Below are 18037 nucleotides of genomic sequence, written 5' to 3'. Positions count from 1 at the left end.
GGACATCTTACAGTAGAGCAGATTGCTCAAAGACCCATCCAGCCCAGCCTCACACACTTCCAGAATATTCTTTATCCAGAACCTGTCTAAAACCATTACTCTTATTCCTTTCACTGCTTCATACCCTTGCCTTTCTCACAATCACATCTTTCCAGAACATGAATATCTCATTCTCTTTTCCTCCTGTTGTTCCATATTTGATGTGTCTTCTGCTTTTTTATTCTTTCTCCATAAATGCAGAAAATGCATTGCTTACATACAACAAACGTCCTCTGCCAGAACTGGAAATAATCTTATGTCAAGAGCTTCTCTTTTCCACTAAGAAACACAATTTACTCAAAAACTTTTAATTCCTGTCACATTCCGTCACACCCTGGATAAAGCAGAAATTTCCTCCTTCTGCTGTTTCAGTGAAAATATTTCTATTGCTGAATGGACGTTTTTCATAGTTCTTCCTCTTGCTGATACGCAGTAACATCTTTGTTGTTTTCTGATTAGAGGAGACGATATCAGATAATGGAAATATTTTTTACACTGTGTACTGTACGTGTATGTAAAACTGAAGAGAGTGATTAGGCCATAAAGTGACTGCTAAATCAGTTTTGAAAATGCAGCAGATCTCCATCTCCCTTTGACATGCAAGTTCCATTTGGGTTAATGATAGCTACCAGGACACTGCAAGACAGAGGGGGAGCCCCTTTATTCAGTTTGCATGGTTTGGGGCTTTGTCAGGGGGACAACACTACAGACACTCATGTGTGTAAATGATAGACCAACACCAACACATTTTGTGATATAACACAAATGCACACATTTTTCTAAAGCCGAATGAACACATACTGTGTTGTCTCATGTTCAGAAAGGATGGTGTGGTATGTTTGCTAATTGATTCCATATGCTGATTGCTTTAAGTCTAGCAAAGGGATATCATCACTTCCTCCTCCTTCTTTTCCTTCCTGCTTAAGAACAACTTCTGGGATTGTGGCTCCTTTTTCAGTTGACTGGGAAGCACCTTTTGTTGCACTGTTCTTATCTTTCTTCACTTTAGTGATCACTTCAGTGTAGGAGATTTCTTCCGTGAAGGGCTCTGCTGCTGGGAGCTCTGAGGCTATGTGCACACCGGCCTCCTGGATCCCCTCCTGACCTTCAGCTCCTGTTCGTTCCTTATTTCTTTTATGGATCTTGAACGTCTCCTTTGTTGGTGCCGCTTGTGAAATAGTTTTCTTGATCCTTATGCCAGATTGTTTCAGTCTCTCTCCTGACTGCCTGATCCTCTCTCTCCTCTCGGGGGTCACTATCCTAGTCCGAAGCCTGTTTACCTTCTTGCCAAAATTTTGTCTTGTCTTTTGGATATTTTCCCTTGAAAATGCCTTTTTGATATCATCTATGCGCCTCATGCCTGACTTCTTGAACTGGGTTGCTTTGCTTTCTTCGATATAATATTCTTCGTCAGAAGACAGATCATCAGGTGGGAAGAAATCATCCTCTAGAGTTTCACCTGCTGTCCTCTCTTTGATAACAGAGAGAGATGAAGGACACTCGCTTTCCTCCTGTGAATGAAAGCACAGAGTCATCTTCCTGCAAGGATGTTTTAAAAGGAGGGTGATTCAAGCTTTTTTTTTTTTTCCCTTGGCTTGTAGTTAATTAATACTAATTGAAATACAATATGGTAACAAAGTAAGGTAGGACCGTACCGTCATGTGATCTACACAGAACACAAATGGCAGAAGAAACCTTTGCCAAGATCTGTAAAGACATTATGCTTCATTAAAGATTTCAGTGTATTCTCCCTGAAACTAACGAATGCCACGGCCCTATGTGTATTGGCCTCTGATGAGTTTCAGAGCAAATTTGTCTAGTTTGTTGGGGTTTTTTTAAGCCTATCTGCTTTGCTGAGATTGGACCTGGATCCATTTATTCCTCACCAATAAGAGTAGCCATCCTGTAGAGAGAAGAGGCTCTTGTGCTTGTGTCAGCTGTAGACTCTCCAAATGAGTGCCTCAATGACACCGGTAGCTTCAGTACTGCCACCAAGACAATCACACATGTTTGACTAATTGGAACTTGACAAACATTCCTGTGGCTGTCAGAGGGGATGAAACCCAAGATATTAACTTACATGTGCTGGCTCCACAAGGGGACCAAGTTAGTAAAGAAACAAGTTGATATTCAGCAAATCCAGTTCCATACAATTCACTCAGAGCCTGCATCATTGCTGAAGTGAACTTGACTTGTTCCATCTGGAAACGCAAGAATGACCCTGAGCGGGCACCTCTATCTCCTGTGGTGAGTTTGGTGGCTTGTATGAGCACGCAGCGTTACGTATTCGTGTTATACATATGAGATACATATTCTCTGCATTCATGGAAGTGGTGACTATCCTAGATATTCACACTAGGCATTCATGCAGCCTCTCCAAAGAAAGACTGCTAGAGGCTCAAAACTCAAAGGCACAGAAGATTTCCAAGGGCTGTCCACAGTAAACAAATAATTTACTGAGAATCACTTACTGGTTAAGGACATGCCAAAAAAAAAATAAATAAAAGGGTTGGGGGAAAAGCATGTGGTAATGGAAGGATTTATCAGAACAGGGAGAGTCTCCCAGGAGAGTTGATGCCCTCATCTGTAAGCTGATGGCTGTACGTGGCTCAGTGTCAGTGAGTCACTTTTATCTAGAAGTACTACTGTATGCAGAGTAGAAAGCTCGTAACTTGTGGGAGATGTATGAGATGGACAATGCCAGCCCTTCCACCCTACTGGCTGTTTATATGCACAAGCCCTTCTCCCAGGAAGAGGAGTCCTTTTGGGTGCAGATAGGTACAATGGCTTTGTAAAACTTCCCTAAGCTCTTTCCCATTAGTGCTAACTGCTTCAGCTGATTTCTGAGGCATGCAGCGTCTGGGCTCTTCCTAGACATTAGTATTATTACCTTAATGCAGACAACAAGAGAGATATTAGGAGTTGTGAACCCGTGAAGAACAGGTCAAGCTTACTGAATATCTGAGCTGATTTCCGGCCAAAAAGATGTCTGCCATTTTTCAAAGTGACTCATCAGTAGCAAGTCCTGTTCAACGTTATTTTACAAAGTACTAGCAATACATAAAATAAAATACATCAAGCTATTTGGCAGATAAAGCCCATTTAAGAGTCTGTCATCATGCCTTGGCTTCATTAAAAACCCTCTAGTAAAATAGTTGTTAATGCTTAGAAAAAATAGTGACAAATTACATTGAGTTGGTAAGAGCAGAATGTTATTCAGCTCATCTGTCTAAATCAGCAGGAACAAAACTACAATGCTCTGCTAATAATCATCTTCATTAACATGTGCAAATTAACGTTAATTATATAAAGACTTCTATATATAAATATAATCCCTTCTTTTCTGAAAATGAACTAAAACACAGCTGGATAATAATTCCTCAAAGTTTGTAAATTATATCCCACTCCTTCCGCTGAAATAGTAACAAAAATGTTTCCAGAATGACTATTCTGAAATTTCAGTACCTACAGAAATGAATCCAATACGGTGAATAGAGTATGCTGTTCTTATGAAGATGGATTTATAAAAACAGAGAAGGCAGAGAGACTATTTTCACTGCAATATTTAAGCCGTCTTCCTTTAGAAAAATAACAAATATTTTGTCACTTTTTTGTCAATTGTGAGATTTTTGTTGCATTTCTCTTTAGAGTCCTTTAGCTGAAGGAAAGAGTGCTTTAACTGTCATACACACATGTTAAAATTAAGACTTCTGAACAATAACATGTTGATGAGGGCCTTGCAGATGAGACACAGAAACTCGAGCTGCAGGTCCAGAGGAACATTTTTCATTCTCCCACAGAATCTGCGAATGATCCTTGCCCAATCTTGGACTTTCTCCTTGTCCTTGCTTTCTGCCTACATCTTGCAGAAATAAATGTATTAAGGCTGAAAATTAGTGTGAGTTTCTGTCTCCTCTCAAGATTTATGGATGGAAGGTGTTACCAAAGTGAAAAGTATCAGTGAAACTAGTTGCCTCAAGAGTTAAGGAGGTTTCATAATAAAAAATACAGTGATTTAGGTTCAGTAGGAGGGCTTTCTCATCTGCATCCTTTTTCTCTCCTACCCCTTCCCCTTTCCTCTTCTCACTAGATACCAGTGGGTTAAAAAGAAGAGAGAAGCTCATCATTCCTAAAGCAGGAACACTCAGTTTTAGCACCAGGTGGGAAATAGATGGAATCAAAGAATATAGCTAACAGCTTATTTATAGACTCACCAAAAGCAAAGATCAAACACCTACTCATTTCAGTTGCACAGGACAAAGCCCTAAACCAAGTGACTGCTTTCTTCTTGGCTTGAAAGCAGATGGGACTGGAAATATCAGGACTGGGCAGCTTGATCTGGGGGGAGGGTAAGAAGCAGTTCAGCAATCACTGATGTTATTTGCAAGAGTTCAGTTTAAAATCTATTTAAGCCTTTTGCTAGGAAGGGCTCATGTCTGCCACTACCATCTCCTGCGGGGTGAAGATCTTTAAGTTAAATTTGTATGCACTCAGATAAAATGAGGGCAGGAGATTATTTCACAGTGAGAGATGATATCAGTCAGGTATTTTTAACCTGTTTTCTTGAGGAAAAAGAGGACTGCAGTCATATGGTCAGTCTATTGGTTAATACAAAGGACATGTACTCTGCTTCCCTGCCTACTGGCTAAAACTGAAGTCATGCAGATGGCAGAACAAGAAACCAGGTGTCATGGTTTGACATGACAGCCATTTCTGGTAAGGGGGAAGGAGCTGTAAAGATGGCTCCTGTAAGTAGTTGCTCGCAACTCTCCCCAGCTCTGAGCCAGACCCACTTCTGGGGCTGAGCCAATTAGACGCCTCCACGATCACTTTTTAAGAAGAAGCCGGAAGGGGAGGTTTCTTTCCTCTATCTTCTTCTTGCTTCTTCCTTCTTCTTCTTCTGGCTGGTGGTGGTGCAAGGAGTAGGAACACTGAGAGAAACAACCATGCGGATTCCAAGGTCAGTGATGAAAGAGAGGAGCAGGTGTGCTGGAGCAGAGACTCCCCTGCATTCTATGGAGAGAACTGGTGAAGCTGAGATTTATTTTCATTTCTTTAAAGACCCCACATCAGTGGCAGAGACTCATTTTGATAATGAGCCCGCATCAGGGGCAGAGACTCATTTTGCTAAAGTTGGCCCCAGACCAGGGGCAGCGATTCACTTCACTAAAGGCCCCGAGCCAGAGAGAGTGACTATGGCCAGAGGAGGCCATGTCCTGTGGGAGGGACCCAATCACTTCACTGCAGACCCTGAGCCAGGGGCAGTGATTTTCTTCTTTAAAACTATGGCGGGAAGAGGCCGTGTCCTGAGGAAGGGACAGACCCTTTATCACTATGGCTGGAGCAGGCTGTGTCCCAAGGAAGGGACCCAATATCCACAGATGTAACTGTGGGGAGGAACCCACAACAAAGCAGCTCATTAAACTTATGCCCAGAAGTGGCCTTGTCCCGAGAGAGGAACCCTGCAACTGCAGAAACTGCAACCGTGGCAAAGAATCCACTGTATCAGCAGAAGCCGCAGCTGCTGGGAACAACCCACACTAGAGAAGTTTGTTAAGGACTGTGTCCCAGGGGAGGAACCCCGTGTTGGAGCAGGGGAAGAACGTCAGGAGTCGTCCTCATCTGAGAAGACAGAAGCCATGGAGCCCATCTGTGAGAGACTGACCCCATCCCCCACTCCCTGCCCCCCTGAGCTGTTGAGGAGGGATGAAGTAGAGATATGGGGAGCAGTGATCTGGGCCCGGGAAGAAAGGAGGGATGGGGGAGGGAGATCTTAAAGTGCTGGTTGTGATTTTCTCATCATCCTACTCCCTTTTTGCTTTTATTCTGTTCTGTTTCTTGTAGAATAAACTTTCCTACTTTCCTCTCTAAGTTGAGTACTGGACTCTGTTTTGCCCGGAACCGTAATTGGCAGCGAGACCTCCCTGCCCTTGTCTCAATCCACAACAATCTTGCTTATCTTTTTACTCCCATTTCGCTGGGGCCTCTGCCATCCTAACAAGGGTGAGGGTGAATGGGGGCACCGAGTGAGAGACTGTCATGGTGCTGCTGTGCTAGCTGGGCCAAACCATGACACGAGGAAACAAATCTGTGGAAGCTGATCATTTCCCCTTCATCACACCTCCTAGATGGGGCATCTGGAGACCATGCATCCTGCAGAGGGTATTCACACTGGACCTTGATGCTCATTGACCATAGTCTCCTGAAAAGTTAGTCCACCACTCAACACACTGAAAATAGACTTTGACCTTTCAAAATAAAATATCTTTTCCTTCTCTTCTAAGAAAAAAAGTCAGGAAACCAGTCATGTAAGTGGCTGATTTGAAAGTTGTCTTGTTTTTGTACAAAAAAGTGTAGCTTATATTATGAAACTCCCATCTTCTCACCTTTACATGGCCTCTCCGCTAACATTTGGGCATTTTCTACCAATTTGAGAACAGAGCTGAGCTCAGACATGAAGAAATAAGCTTTCTACTGAGGAGCTGTCTGTGAGCTTGTGAGTCATTCCCTCTGTCCTCCCAGCTGACATCTGTCCTGAGAAAACAGACACCTTGCATCTGGACCTGATGTTTTTCAGAAGGTGAAAAGGGTCCTGAGAGGAGGGAGATGTGTTATGAAATGAGTATAGGAGGGGAGAGGGGCGAAATGAGCCAGATCAGATGGCATGTTGTTGAAACTGGAAATATTTTGGAAAAAAATGCATGTGTGTGGAAGGAATGTGCATGTGTGCATGAGGTCTGGAAGGAGAAAGTCTTCAAGTTCTGTGGTAGCAGGACTGAAGGCATTGCTCACAACAGTAAGGGGAAAGCCTGGAGACCTTTGCAGTTCAGCCAGGCGAGGATGAGAAATACAGGAGCCACAAAACTGTAAGGTGAGTTAGATCCATTGCTTAAGAAATGACTTTAATAAATAAAACTTAAAGTTATAACTTTGTAATAGAACAATTGTACAATTCAGGAGTGGTGGGTGATGCCCCTGGCAGACTAAGTTTGCTAAGAAAGCATTTGCTAGTTTTTGCTAGGGTTTGAGTATTTAACTTTTTAAACTGGCATGCCAAAAGAAGTCTTTTTAAGGGCCTGGCTGAATACAAAGTAAACACGTGAGCAAACTTCAGTTTTGATGAAGTAGACCAGCACAGACTGTATTTGAATGGATGGCTCTGGGGAGAGTGAATATTCAAACCCAGATGTTCCTAACACTGGGCTCCCAAGAAAATCTGACTCTGCTATTATAATTTTCTCCCTCTGCTCCCATTTCAATTTAATTCACAATTAGAAAATTTATGAAGGGATGTGTCCTTCACACAGTCCTCAAGGAAGGGACCACAGAAGTAGCATTTTTTCCCCCATGAGATACAACAAGGCATATATGAAGGAAGGATAATGCACCTGCTTTTAAAAGCACTCTGACTCTTTTTCAGACTCTTTTTCACCTCACAGAAACCTTAAAACAGCAGGTAAATAATCTTAAATGTGACAATGCCCCTAATCAATACTATGAGACTCTTGAGGTCGCAATGCTCAGTTAATTGAGAACTTTGGGCAAAAAGAGACTGTCTCAAAATGTGCCCACTTGATAACCCTGCTTGCACAGTTGAGTTCTTCTCACCTCTGGATAGGGAAAGAAGGGAAATGACAGAGCAAATAGTTTAGCGACATCTCAGATATTTTTCTGCAGTGGTGGCCTGGCAAAGATCAGGTCGGCTCTAATAGAGCTTTTGTCTCTTACTGCTGAATTGAGGAGCAAACCAGTCAAGGGGGCTGCTGGAAAAGGAATGTCATGCCTTCAGTCAGGACAGTGAAGCTGGCCAAAGGAAAAAGTGGTTTTGAAAAAATTCCCTCACAAACTTGTTACCCAAACCTCCACTCTTTATTTTTTTGAGCACAGACAGGATCAACAGTTAACAGCAGCAATAGCAGTATTTTCATGAAGAAAAGGTGTGCTGCTAATTTAAAGTCCACTGGAATCACTAGATAAAATAGTGACGTTATGTCGCTGTACAGTAATATTTCAGCTTTAACTACATTAACGTTTTTAATGATAATTTCAGCAATAATTTAATTTTAATGCCATTAAAAAATAAAAGATAATGGGAATCGAAGGCATTTTACTGCATGTGGTGAGTTTCAGAGCTTTACGCTCCTTATCCTTTCTTCTTTTTTTAGCATGTATTCTGGTTTATATTTCAGAGCTTCTAGAGTGGGCAAGAAGATAAGAATAAAATACATTCTCTTGTGTCTAAACATATGCTAGAAACACCATAAACCATTTCAGCCTTCCTTTTTCAAATAGCTTCAATATGTGATTCTAATCAACTTCAATAAAGGTAACTATTATCAGCTCTCAACTATTATCTAATTTCAATTAAAACTTACATAAGAAGCTTTTTAAAATACAGAAAACAATAGCAGAGAAAAACATAATGACCAATATGAATAATAAGTTATAAAAAGATATTTTTAGATACATAAAATCAAGACTCAAAATGCTCCAAAAATAAACTGCTCACAAGAAAAGTAGGAAAGGGAGACAGATGAAACTCCATAATCTGGGAGTCATTGTGTTGTACAAGGAAAAGGTCATGGCAAGCGATGTTTCAGCCTTGGGATGTGTGACAGGGAAGGTACAGATGATAATTAACATAAACACAGATGGGACTGGTGACCTGACAATTCTGAAGCAGAGCATCAAGCATCAAAATGGTTGAAGACCATTCGGTATCTGGTCTGGTACTGGTGCCATGCCTATGACAACTGGTGATGGTAATGAGTGGCAGCGTATGGGCAGGAAATTGCATCGCCACAACATTTAAAAAATCATAGAAATTTGCATGTTAAATGAGTGATTTATTATTCAAACCGACAGCTGAGGTAAATCACTAAAACATCTCCTTGAAATTGCTCTCTAAATCAATACGAAACCGTTGATGAATAACCAATTACAAATCATTCAGTACTTCTACTCATATTCTAACAGTCAACAGTGAAGCTTTACAAATCTCAAGCGATCCCTTCATTTTTTCCTACAAATATGCCATTTCAAAATCTCTGCCATCATGCCAAAAAGCAGCTCAGATGAGACTGAAATGGGATTGTTTTAAAAGGGCACCTAAGGGATTTTATCAAGTAAAGCAGACAGAGAAAAAACATTTCAGCATGAAAGACTTTATGGCCGAGTGCTGTCGCTTGTATTTAGAATTATTTTTACATAATGAAAAGCAGCCTGGCTAGGTTAGTTCTCCTCATTTGTCCTTCATGAATCCTAATATACATCCTTTTTCTTTAAATTCTGACATAAAGTAATTAATTTAACCTGGAGTATACAGTGAAAACAAAGAAATCTAGCTCATTCTCCCATTATCTGACTGCAGCAAGCTACAGACGAGGACGCGGTACCCAGTTATACCACATCACTCTGAGAAGCCCTTGGCTCCAGGCCACCACATGCTGCATAGAAAGGACTACTGCAGCTCCAGGGAAAAATTAAAGCTTCTCACATACTTTGCTATTGTTTTACAGAGCTAGCCTGGAATACAGTTCTGAAGGTCAGTCTGCAGGCTTGCAATGAAACCAGTGAAGTTCCTCACTTCCAATCTATCTATAGATACTGACCCTTAAGTCAATAGAGGAGAAAGAATGATCAAAGTATGTGGTAAGAATAAAAAATATGTGTTTGGTAATGTTTTCATTCATTCATTCCTCATAAGGTAACTGCTCTTCCAGGCTAGCTAGAGCAGGAAAGTGCTCTCAAGTACAACAGAAACCCAACCATGCATGGGGAGTTGCTGAACGCATTTGCCCAGGCAACCATGTCTCGAGATGAACTTGGTTCTGAACACCCTTTAAAGGCAATGGAGACAGCTTTAAAGTAGCAACTGTATCCAGAAGTAGACATCTACAAAAGGTCAGGTGAATCAAGCTCCATACATTTCTCTCTGCTCATTTAAAGGGAGCTTACAGGCCAAATGTACTAACGTCTGCATTACTAATGTCTGATGCCCAGCAAGATGAATCCTGTCCCAAATTCTGAACTTGCTGTTAATGACTTCCCGTATCCCTCCCATCTGTGCCTGTGCTGTTCTGATTAACTTTATTCTTGTGCTAAAGGAGGAACTGCAAGACTCAGATATTTTCAGTAGTGCTGAGAATATAAAGTCCAACTGCATGTTCCCAAAGTCATGCCCATTCCTGAATCTGGACCTTGGGTATGAAGGGCAAGGCTGAAGACGTGTGCCCACAGCAGCCAGACACAGCTCCTATCAGTACATCACTCCTGGCAGCCTCTGGGACTATGGGGATGAAGCATGACATGAAAGGCTCATGATGTAGGTATGCTCTTCCGCTAGCTCGCAGTTCAACCACAAGCAAAGTCTTGAACATCTCCACCCAGTGCAGATCACAGAATTACAGAATCTTAATAGTTGGAAGGGACCTCAAAAGATCATCCAGTTCAACTCCCCTGCCAGACCAGAACCACCTAGAGTAGGTCACACAGGAACTCATCCAGGTGGGTTTTGAATATTACACCAGTTGTTTCCACCACTCAATAGGTGGAGAAAAATCACTGTTAGCCCTGAGGACTGTCTGTGCCATGTGAGAATCACCACCAAGGAACAGGTCTGGGGACTCCAGTTACATGAGGACTGTCTGTCCCATATGAGAATCACCACCAAGGAACAGGTCTGGGAACTCCAGTTACATGAGATCGATCAGTATAATGTCAAGTTTACGATCTACTGGTGTAGCATCAACTTTATATTGTGCTATGAACGCAGTCCTGTGAAATATGCAGCCTATTTCATGTTAGGCACACAGAAAACAGCCCTACAGCATTTTCTGGTTTTTTTTCCCCTTTCCTCCTCTTTCCTTCTGAACATATCCCTAGAATTACATTTTTTCTTTAGCTTATTGAAAGCAGTGGGTTTTTTTTCTAAAAGTCCTGGGTAATTGATGGTGATCTTGGCTGCCTCCAGTACTTCAGCACTGGCTCTACCACTCTACTAGCAGTTGGCTGCACAGCATGGGCCCAGCTCTGCGCTTTGAACTGAAGGACCGAGCTTGACACGGCAAACAAAGGATTCCTGCTACTCTGACACAACTGTTGCGTTTCGTTTATTCTCAGTATTCTCACTGAAAGCAATTACCTGTTCCAGCTGTAAAAATATTTATGAGGTTTATGCCACAAGACTCAAACAAAGGCCCTGCATTGCTGGGCCACTGAAGCCTCTGTGTCTGAGGCCAGTGCTCTGCTATCACAGGTAGTCAACCCACACCACTTTTTCCATTAAGTATTCAAACTGCACTTCAACAGCAATTTATGTTTTCTTCTCTTGAGTTCGAGCAGAAGGCTTTGTCCAGACCCTTATGTTTCCAGGACTAAGAATTCATTTCTGGTATCTGACTCACGGACAATTTACACCCGTTCTATCTTTTTGCCCATGGTCTTTACTGGACTCCTCATCCACGTCCCAAGGTTTGTAAAAGTGACAGCCACATCTCTCAGCCTCTTTTCTTGATGGACTAAACCAAGCTAAGACTTCCTGGTCTCCCTTATGTATCAGGCCTATCCATTCCCCTGATCAGCCTTGTATCCGTTTTCCAGACCTGATCAGCTTGAACACAACTTACTTCAACAGTGATGATCTGAGCTGTACGTGGTAATCCAAGTGGGCTCTAAAGTGTTTTAGGCAGGGCACTGGAAGTCTCTCTACCACTTCTGGAAATATCTTGCCTGAAGCATTTCATGCCTATACATCACTTTTTTTAAGAGCCACACCATCAAGCAGGCTCTTGGTCATCTTGTGAGCAATTAACACATGATTTTCTGTCCCCCTATGGGACCTCAGAAGACAAACTAATAACAAGGGCTTGTCCTAAATACAGGAATTGACACTGTGTACACTTAGGTTAACATTACTCTATCTCTAAAGAAGATTTTATTTTTTGTCTGTATTTCTTTCTTGGGACCGACAGTCCTGTATTTAGAGGACATTTTATTATTAACCACATCTTTTTCTGTGCCAAGATCTTTAATAAAAGTATTACACAGTTGACAGTCTTGGAAGTAAACCCTTTTGGAAATCCATCACATGCTTCACTTCCCATTTCAATGCAATCCACTGTCATCTGTTGTTTTTCCAGATTATCTGTTATGAGGCAAGATATCACGTACAAAAGTATGAGAAAGGATAAGACCTCTGACATTTCCGTGAAGTAGTAAAACAATCAAATATTATTTACCTAGCACAATCTGCTCTTAGTGGACTCCATGGTACTAATGATTCTGTTCTGCTGAGCCCCTCCTGAGCCTCCATTGTTATGCCCAAATATATCAGATAAACGGCAATGGTTCAGATGTTTTCCTTTGTCTTGGTTGTTTTGTTTTGATTTGTTGGTTTGGTTTTTTTTTGGGGGGGGAGTTGGTCTGGTTTTTTTAAACAGAAGTGTTAGATTTCCTGCCTTTCATGTCGCAGTTGCTCTCACAGGTTTTTCCCACAATAGCTGCAATTAAAACTCCATGCTGACCTACAGTGAGTTCGTGTACTCTCAAGAGTCCACATTTGCAACCCTGTTCCTTGAGCTTATGGCAACCCTTTACTGCCATTTTGGACAGAAGTGTTTCCACTTTAGATTTATAGATTATTATTCTCATTTTAGTCTGACCCTTTTTACTGTTCAAGGCATTATGCTGCAAAAGGACATTGTCCAGGAACAGCCTCTTAAATTTTAATTTATTTACATATACTGTGAGTAGCATAAGGAAGGCTGCTTCTGCTGTCCTCTCCTCACATGTGTGGTACAGCAATTCCAGGACAAACAAATTGGCTGCAACATGGCTGTGTGGGCCAGTCAAGCCATAACCTTATTTGATTTCTGACACATCCACTATGACTGTCCACTAATTTTAAACATCCGACAGCAGTGAGAGAAACAAACACATGTTCATAGGAAGTTGCTACTTGTTTATGGTGCTTACACACAGTAAGTAAAAGAGCCCAGTATGTGTAACATGGCCTTTTTGGTGACTGTAGACTCACATTCAAAGAGGGACTTGCAGATCACACAAAAAAGCAAATGAAACAAGTTCTTTCAGGATTAAAAAAAGAATTAAAAAATCCCCTTTAATTTCTGAACAATTTAGTCAGAATGAATTGAGTTGTTAGATGCTCTTTGACTGCAGAGACAGGATAGCTCTCACAGCTGGTTATTCAGACTAACCTTAACAGAAGTGAACAGTGACCTGCATGACCTATAATGTCCTTTGCTTTCCCTACTATACCCTTAGGGCACATAGCACTCCAGGGTCAAAGACCTCACTAGAAAGCCTGGAATAATCTGGCATTTTTAATCATGCAGTCAGCCTGGGGAGGAGAGCTGCCTGCTACCAAATCTCTTCCTCAGCCACATGGCCTTTTAAAAATGAATGCTTTCAATTTCCCTAATCATTATGCTCATGGATGATCACTTTGTCTCTTTTTATATGCAAGGATATTGCCAATTCTTTTCATCTCTTGGGACAACCTCCTCCAGCCAATGATCCTTTCCATCCTGCATACTCCTTCTATCAGTGATAAGATCAAAGCTATCCACTTGAAAGAAAACCTTTAGGATTTAATTGGTGTTTCCCTTCTCCTCATGTGCCGATGTTCTGGCAAAAGTTAAAACTAAAACCCACGTGCACTCACCCACGTAGGCATTCAATGACTGCTACACACAGGTCACTGGATCCATCACAATGTCCCAATGGTTCATCAGAAAAAAATCTCACTACAGATGAGCTGTCACTCACAACCACCAAGTAAACAACTTGGTTATACCCATTTGTAAGACATAGTGAAGGGAGTATGCGGATTCTGTAGCTATTAACAGACTCCCACTCATCCTAGCCAAGCTTCAGTCATCCAGGTCTTGGCACACCAGCAGTATGCCTACCCTGGTGTAAATCGACAGTGTAAAAATCAGTGCACTTGTATGAAAGAGACTTCACAATGTACCTGGGCCTTAAAGGATCAGCATACTTTGGCTAACTAGCATGTCCAGCTTTTGTGGTGCAATGCAGTTGGTCTCCTCGAGAAATGTGTGAAATGTTGAACCCTAAAGTGTTCAGCCTATCTGCTCTCCTTTGTGCAAGAGGGAAAAGGCTTTCAATCTGCCTTACAAAAGGGATACAAGCGAAAGAGGAAGTCATTGGTATTCTTGCTGTCAGTTTTCAGCTACTCAGAAGGGAAATCTATAAAGACAGAAAACCAAAATGCTGTTTACCTTCCTGAAAAGTATCCTCTAAGAATTAAACACACAGGGTCCAGGTCATTCTTGTCTGGCAAAATTAACAAAGAGTTCAGAAACTCTTGCTGAAGGTGATTCTTAGAGAAGGTGTGCATCCTGAGAGCCATCTTTTGTATGAAATATCTGAAAATAGCAACAGCTGTTCTTTATAACTGTGTATAAATCCACTTTCACACTATTTTACTATGTTTTAAAATAAAGAATAACCGACGTCTTGCTAGGAGAAAAAAAAATCACATGATGTGATGAATCCTGTTTTAAGAAGAAACATTTTCAAAGCATTGATTCTGCTGCAATCATTACGGTAAAGGACCATCAAAGAAATGGCATTATGCCATTAACCAGGGGAGTCAGAGGTATTTATTATCTCTAGCTGGGAAATGATTTGCAAGGAAAAAGCAAAAGTGACTGATTTCTATTTCATCATGATGGTGCAGCTTGCATTATAATAACAGGCCAAATCGTGCCTCTGCTTTCTCCTGAACATCCATAGTATCTCAGAAAACCTGGGAGATACAATTTGACTGCATATGGTACTAACATAACATTAAAGAGACAGCTTTTACTCTTTTTATTTTTGGTCAGTTATTTTTTTTCCTAGTAGTAGAACATGAAGTAGTTAAGAAAGACTACACAGAAGAATTTGTCGGCTGTGCATGGGGGTGAATATACTCAGTGGAACACACAACTCCATTCATTGCAAAGGATGTTATTTATGTACAAACAGATGCAAGATCAGAGTGTGAGGCTGGGCAGTGGGGGCACTTCATGTTACTCACGAGGGCTGGCATTTTCAAGATTGCTTAACAACAAATATGAGTCATTTGAAACAAGCTTTCACAAATAGCTTTCACAACACTCCCTAGCAACTGACAGACCCCGTGAGCAGCCTGCACTGTCTGCTTGTATGACTGCAGGTCAGACCATGTCACTTCATGAAACTTCTCTTCAAACACAATAATTTATAAGAATAATGAACATCCTAGAATAAGGTCAACGAACAAAAAGGTATGATTTGTATCTATGCTTGCCCAACATTATGGGAAGAATAGTGTTGGGTTAGACCATTTCCCAAATAAGAGCATGCAAGGTACTATGTGCTATCATGAAGACCTGAGCTTTAGCTTATGCATATACCACTGCAGGCTGAGACAACGAAGAAAAGCCCCATTTTTCCAGCAGCACAAAAGCCTGGGTAATGCTGCAAGCTAAAAGAACCAAATGTTTTGGAATTAGTGTTAGAAGAAAGTCTGTGTTCCAGGAAGCCTACAAACACTTTTTCTATTTGGACTTGTACCTAATACGGTGAAAAAAATAAGAGAGATGAATGTCAGGCATGGTTTGTATGACAAGATTTACACAGCCTGCCTCATATTACCTTTCGTAGAAGCAACAAATAGTCCTTGCTGATCTGCAGTTAATCTTACACGACTGGCTCAGAGACCAACCAACACTAATAATAGACAGTGTGTGCTGCCGTCAGTAGGCTCATGCTGAAAGGCAGCAAAAAGAACAACTGAGTGTTAAAGAAAGCATAAAATAACTCCCTAGTTGGTCAGATTGCATCTCTTCTTTCATTAACTGATGCCTACTGAGAAGGTGGTGCAACAGCAGGGCTGTAACAAACGAGTGTCGGCGTTACCTGATAGATTACGACCCGGAATTTGTTTTTCATCAGCATCTCCTCCTGTTTGGCTTCCACCTTCCGCACGCTGGTGCTCTGCCTCTCCACCCGCGCCCGCACCTCCTTCATGCTGGAGCTGATTTTGCGGGTTTTCTCCAGCAACTTGTTCACCGTGTAGCCTGTATTGCCATGAGCCTGGGCAAGCTTTAAAATGTCAATCTGTATGGTCTTGATGGTGTTTTCCATCTCCCTGTGCCTCTCCTCTATCCTTTTCTGGCTCGCCTGTACACTGTCCACAATGTTGGCCACTTTGTCCAGGACGGTCACAATTGTGTAAGCCGGATCTTGTTCTTCCTCCTCCTCAGTGACGCTGGAGAGACGATTTTGATGGGTTTTGTCAGCCTCCAGGGTGATTTCGCGGCGATCCATTTTGCCTGCCTTCGGCTGGGTCGACAGGAGGAGGAGAAGTCTCGGTGATCCTGCCAGAAGAGTTCTGGTGCTGCTGGGGGGAGCCAGGGCGACAGCTGGCTCCGGCGATGCTCAAAGTAGGGCGTGAAACACCGCTCCTGGAGCTTGGTCAAATACTTATGACTACAAAATACCCACGCATGATTGTTTGGATACTTTCAGCAACATGAAACCCCTAAAATTAGGAAGCAATGTCTGCAAAGGAACAAACGTTTAAAGGGTCACACTTGCCTACTGATGAAGTTATTAGCGTTAATCCAGGAAAGTTAAGTAACTTACTAATTAAGCAGGAAAGCAAGCTTGCATATTTTGAACGATCTACTTTTGTGCTTGTGTTACTGGAGTGCTTTCCTCTGAGGTAATTCAAAAAGCGGTCGGGATAACTAACTTTGGTTGTTTTTTCCCAGCAAAACAACTTGAGGTCTTCAGCTCGCTGCAATTTACCACATGGGGTAAACAAATAAACACACTAAACCAGAGGCAATATAGTGAAAACGTTGTATTGTGACATGCTTTTCCAGTTCAAAATGTTGAAAGCAGTTCTTTTTTATTGAACAAATTATTAAATCCTACATGCAAAGTTTTGAAAGCCTAAACTACATGTTAAAACAGCTGAACACATCCTATTCACACTTTATCTCGGGACCTTTTAAACGACAACTAACAGTCTATTAATATAACTATGACCAGCAGACTAATTTGGATGGACTTTAGCTCTTGAAAATACTCTATACAAGAGCACTAGTGATTCATTCATTCACTTTTATTATTTCTTTTTTTATTTTCATCACAAACACTATACAATTCGTATTGTAGGTGTTAAAACATGTATTCTCTTTAAAAAAGTTCAAGAAGTATTAAAACAGCTTTAACAGGGATAAAGTAGGCTTTATTCCAATTTTGTTTGCGTTCAGTTATTCAACACCAATTTTTACCATACCTAAACCTACTAAGACCTACTTCTTTTGGACCTGCGCCATCTGCTCTACCAGGTTACTTCCCAAATTAAGAAATTTATATTTTTCTTCTTTAAAAATAAACCGTTGGAATTATCTATGAAGATGGCAGTGCTTAGACCCAGCCCACACGTCTTTATAAATATGTTACAACTACACACAGCACACAGCTTCACAGTTCATGCGATAGGCAGTGTCTAAAAAATCAGTTACTAACTTCCAAAAACATTTAAATATCTACGGTATTTAAACACAGTGTTTCCTAGTTTCTCATAAGAAAAGTAAGCTGTAAACATTTTTACCTTTAGTTCATGCCTTGTTTGCTAGGTAATGTGGACTTTTTTTGTTGGTTTCTCTCTTTTTTTCTTTTTTTTTAATCTACAACCATCGGTGGAATAAATCTGTGTTCCCAAAAATATTACATTCCATGGATAAAGCACAAGTCTATTATATAACCATGTGATACAGATACAGAAAATGAACTACCGTATTCAAAAACATAAAAGTAAAGATACTAAAACAGTCCATAGCTGTTAGAGCTGATGCTTTCAGAATACAGACCAACATTGTTACACTAAAAATGTTCAAAAATAAGGCCTCTGAAATAAATATTTCCATTCTTTAAAAAAAGATATAATAAAAATGTACATCACATGGTCAATGTA

The 18037-nt window shown here is 41.1% G+C and overlaps 1 protein-coding gene across 1 annotated transcript; it reads right to left on the bottom strand.

Moving 5' to 3' along the window:
• Positions 1-881: 881 nt before the first annotated feature.
• CAVIN4 (caveolae associated protein 4) lies at positions 882-16377 on the bottom strand. The gene is made up of 2 exons (XM_061995865.1): positions 15967-16377; positions 882-1550 (listed from the first exon to the last, which is right to left on the bottom strand). The coding sequence occupies exons 1-2, from the start codon at positions 16375-16377 to the stop codon at positions 882-884; spliced, it is 1080 nt and encodes a 359-aa protein (XP_061851849.1).
• Between the last annotated feature and the right edge of the window lie 1660 nt (positions 16378-18037).

The sequence above is a fragment of the Colius striatus genome, chromosome 4 (assembly GCF_028858725.1).
Source record: "Colius striatus isolate bColStr4 chromosome 4, bColStr4.1.hap1, whole genome shotgun sequence".
In the NCBI taxonomy this organism is placed as follows: domain Eukaryota; kingdom Metazoa; phylum Chordata; class Aves; order Coliiformes; family Coliidae; genus Colius; species Colius striatus.
Note: the sequence above shows the minus strand (reverse complement) of the source record. Positions and strands in the feature narration are given on the sequence as shown.

What these genes read in the sequence shown, in the direction of transcription:
- CAVIN4 (XM_061995865.1), bottom strand. Translation starts at nt 16,377, where the DNA reads ATGGATCGCCGCGAAATCACCCTGGAGGCTGACAAAACCCATCAAAAT. An exon ending in TCCGGGTCGTAATCTATCAG is followed by an intron (nt 1,551 to 15,966) that starts GTAACGCCGACA and finishes TTTCATTCACAG; the next exon opens with GAGGAAAGCGAGTGTCCTTC.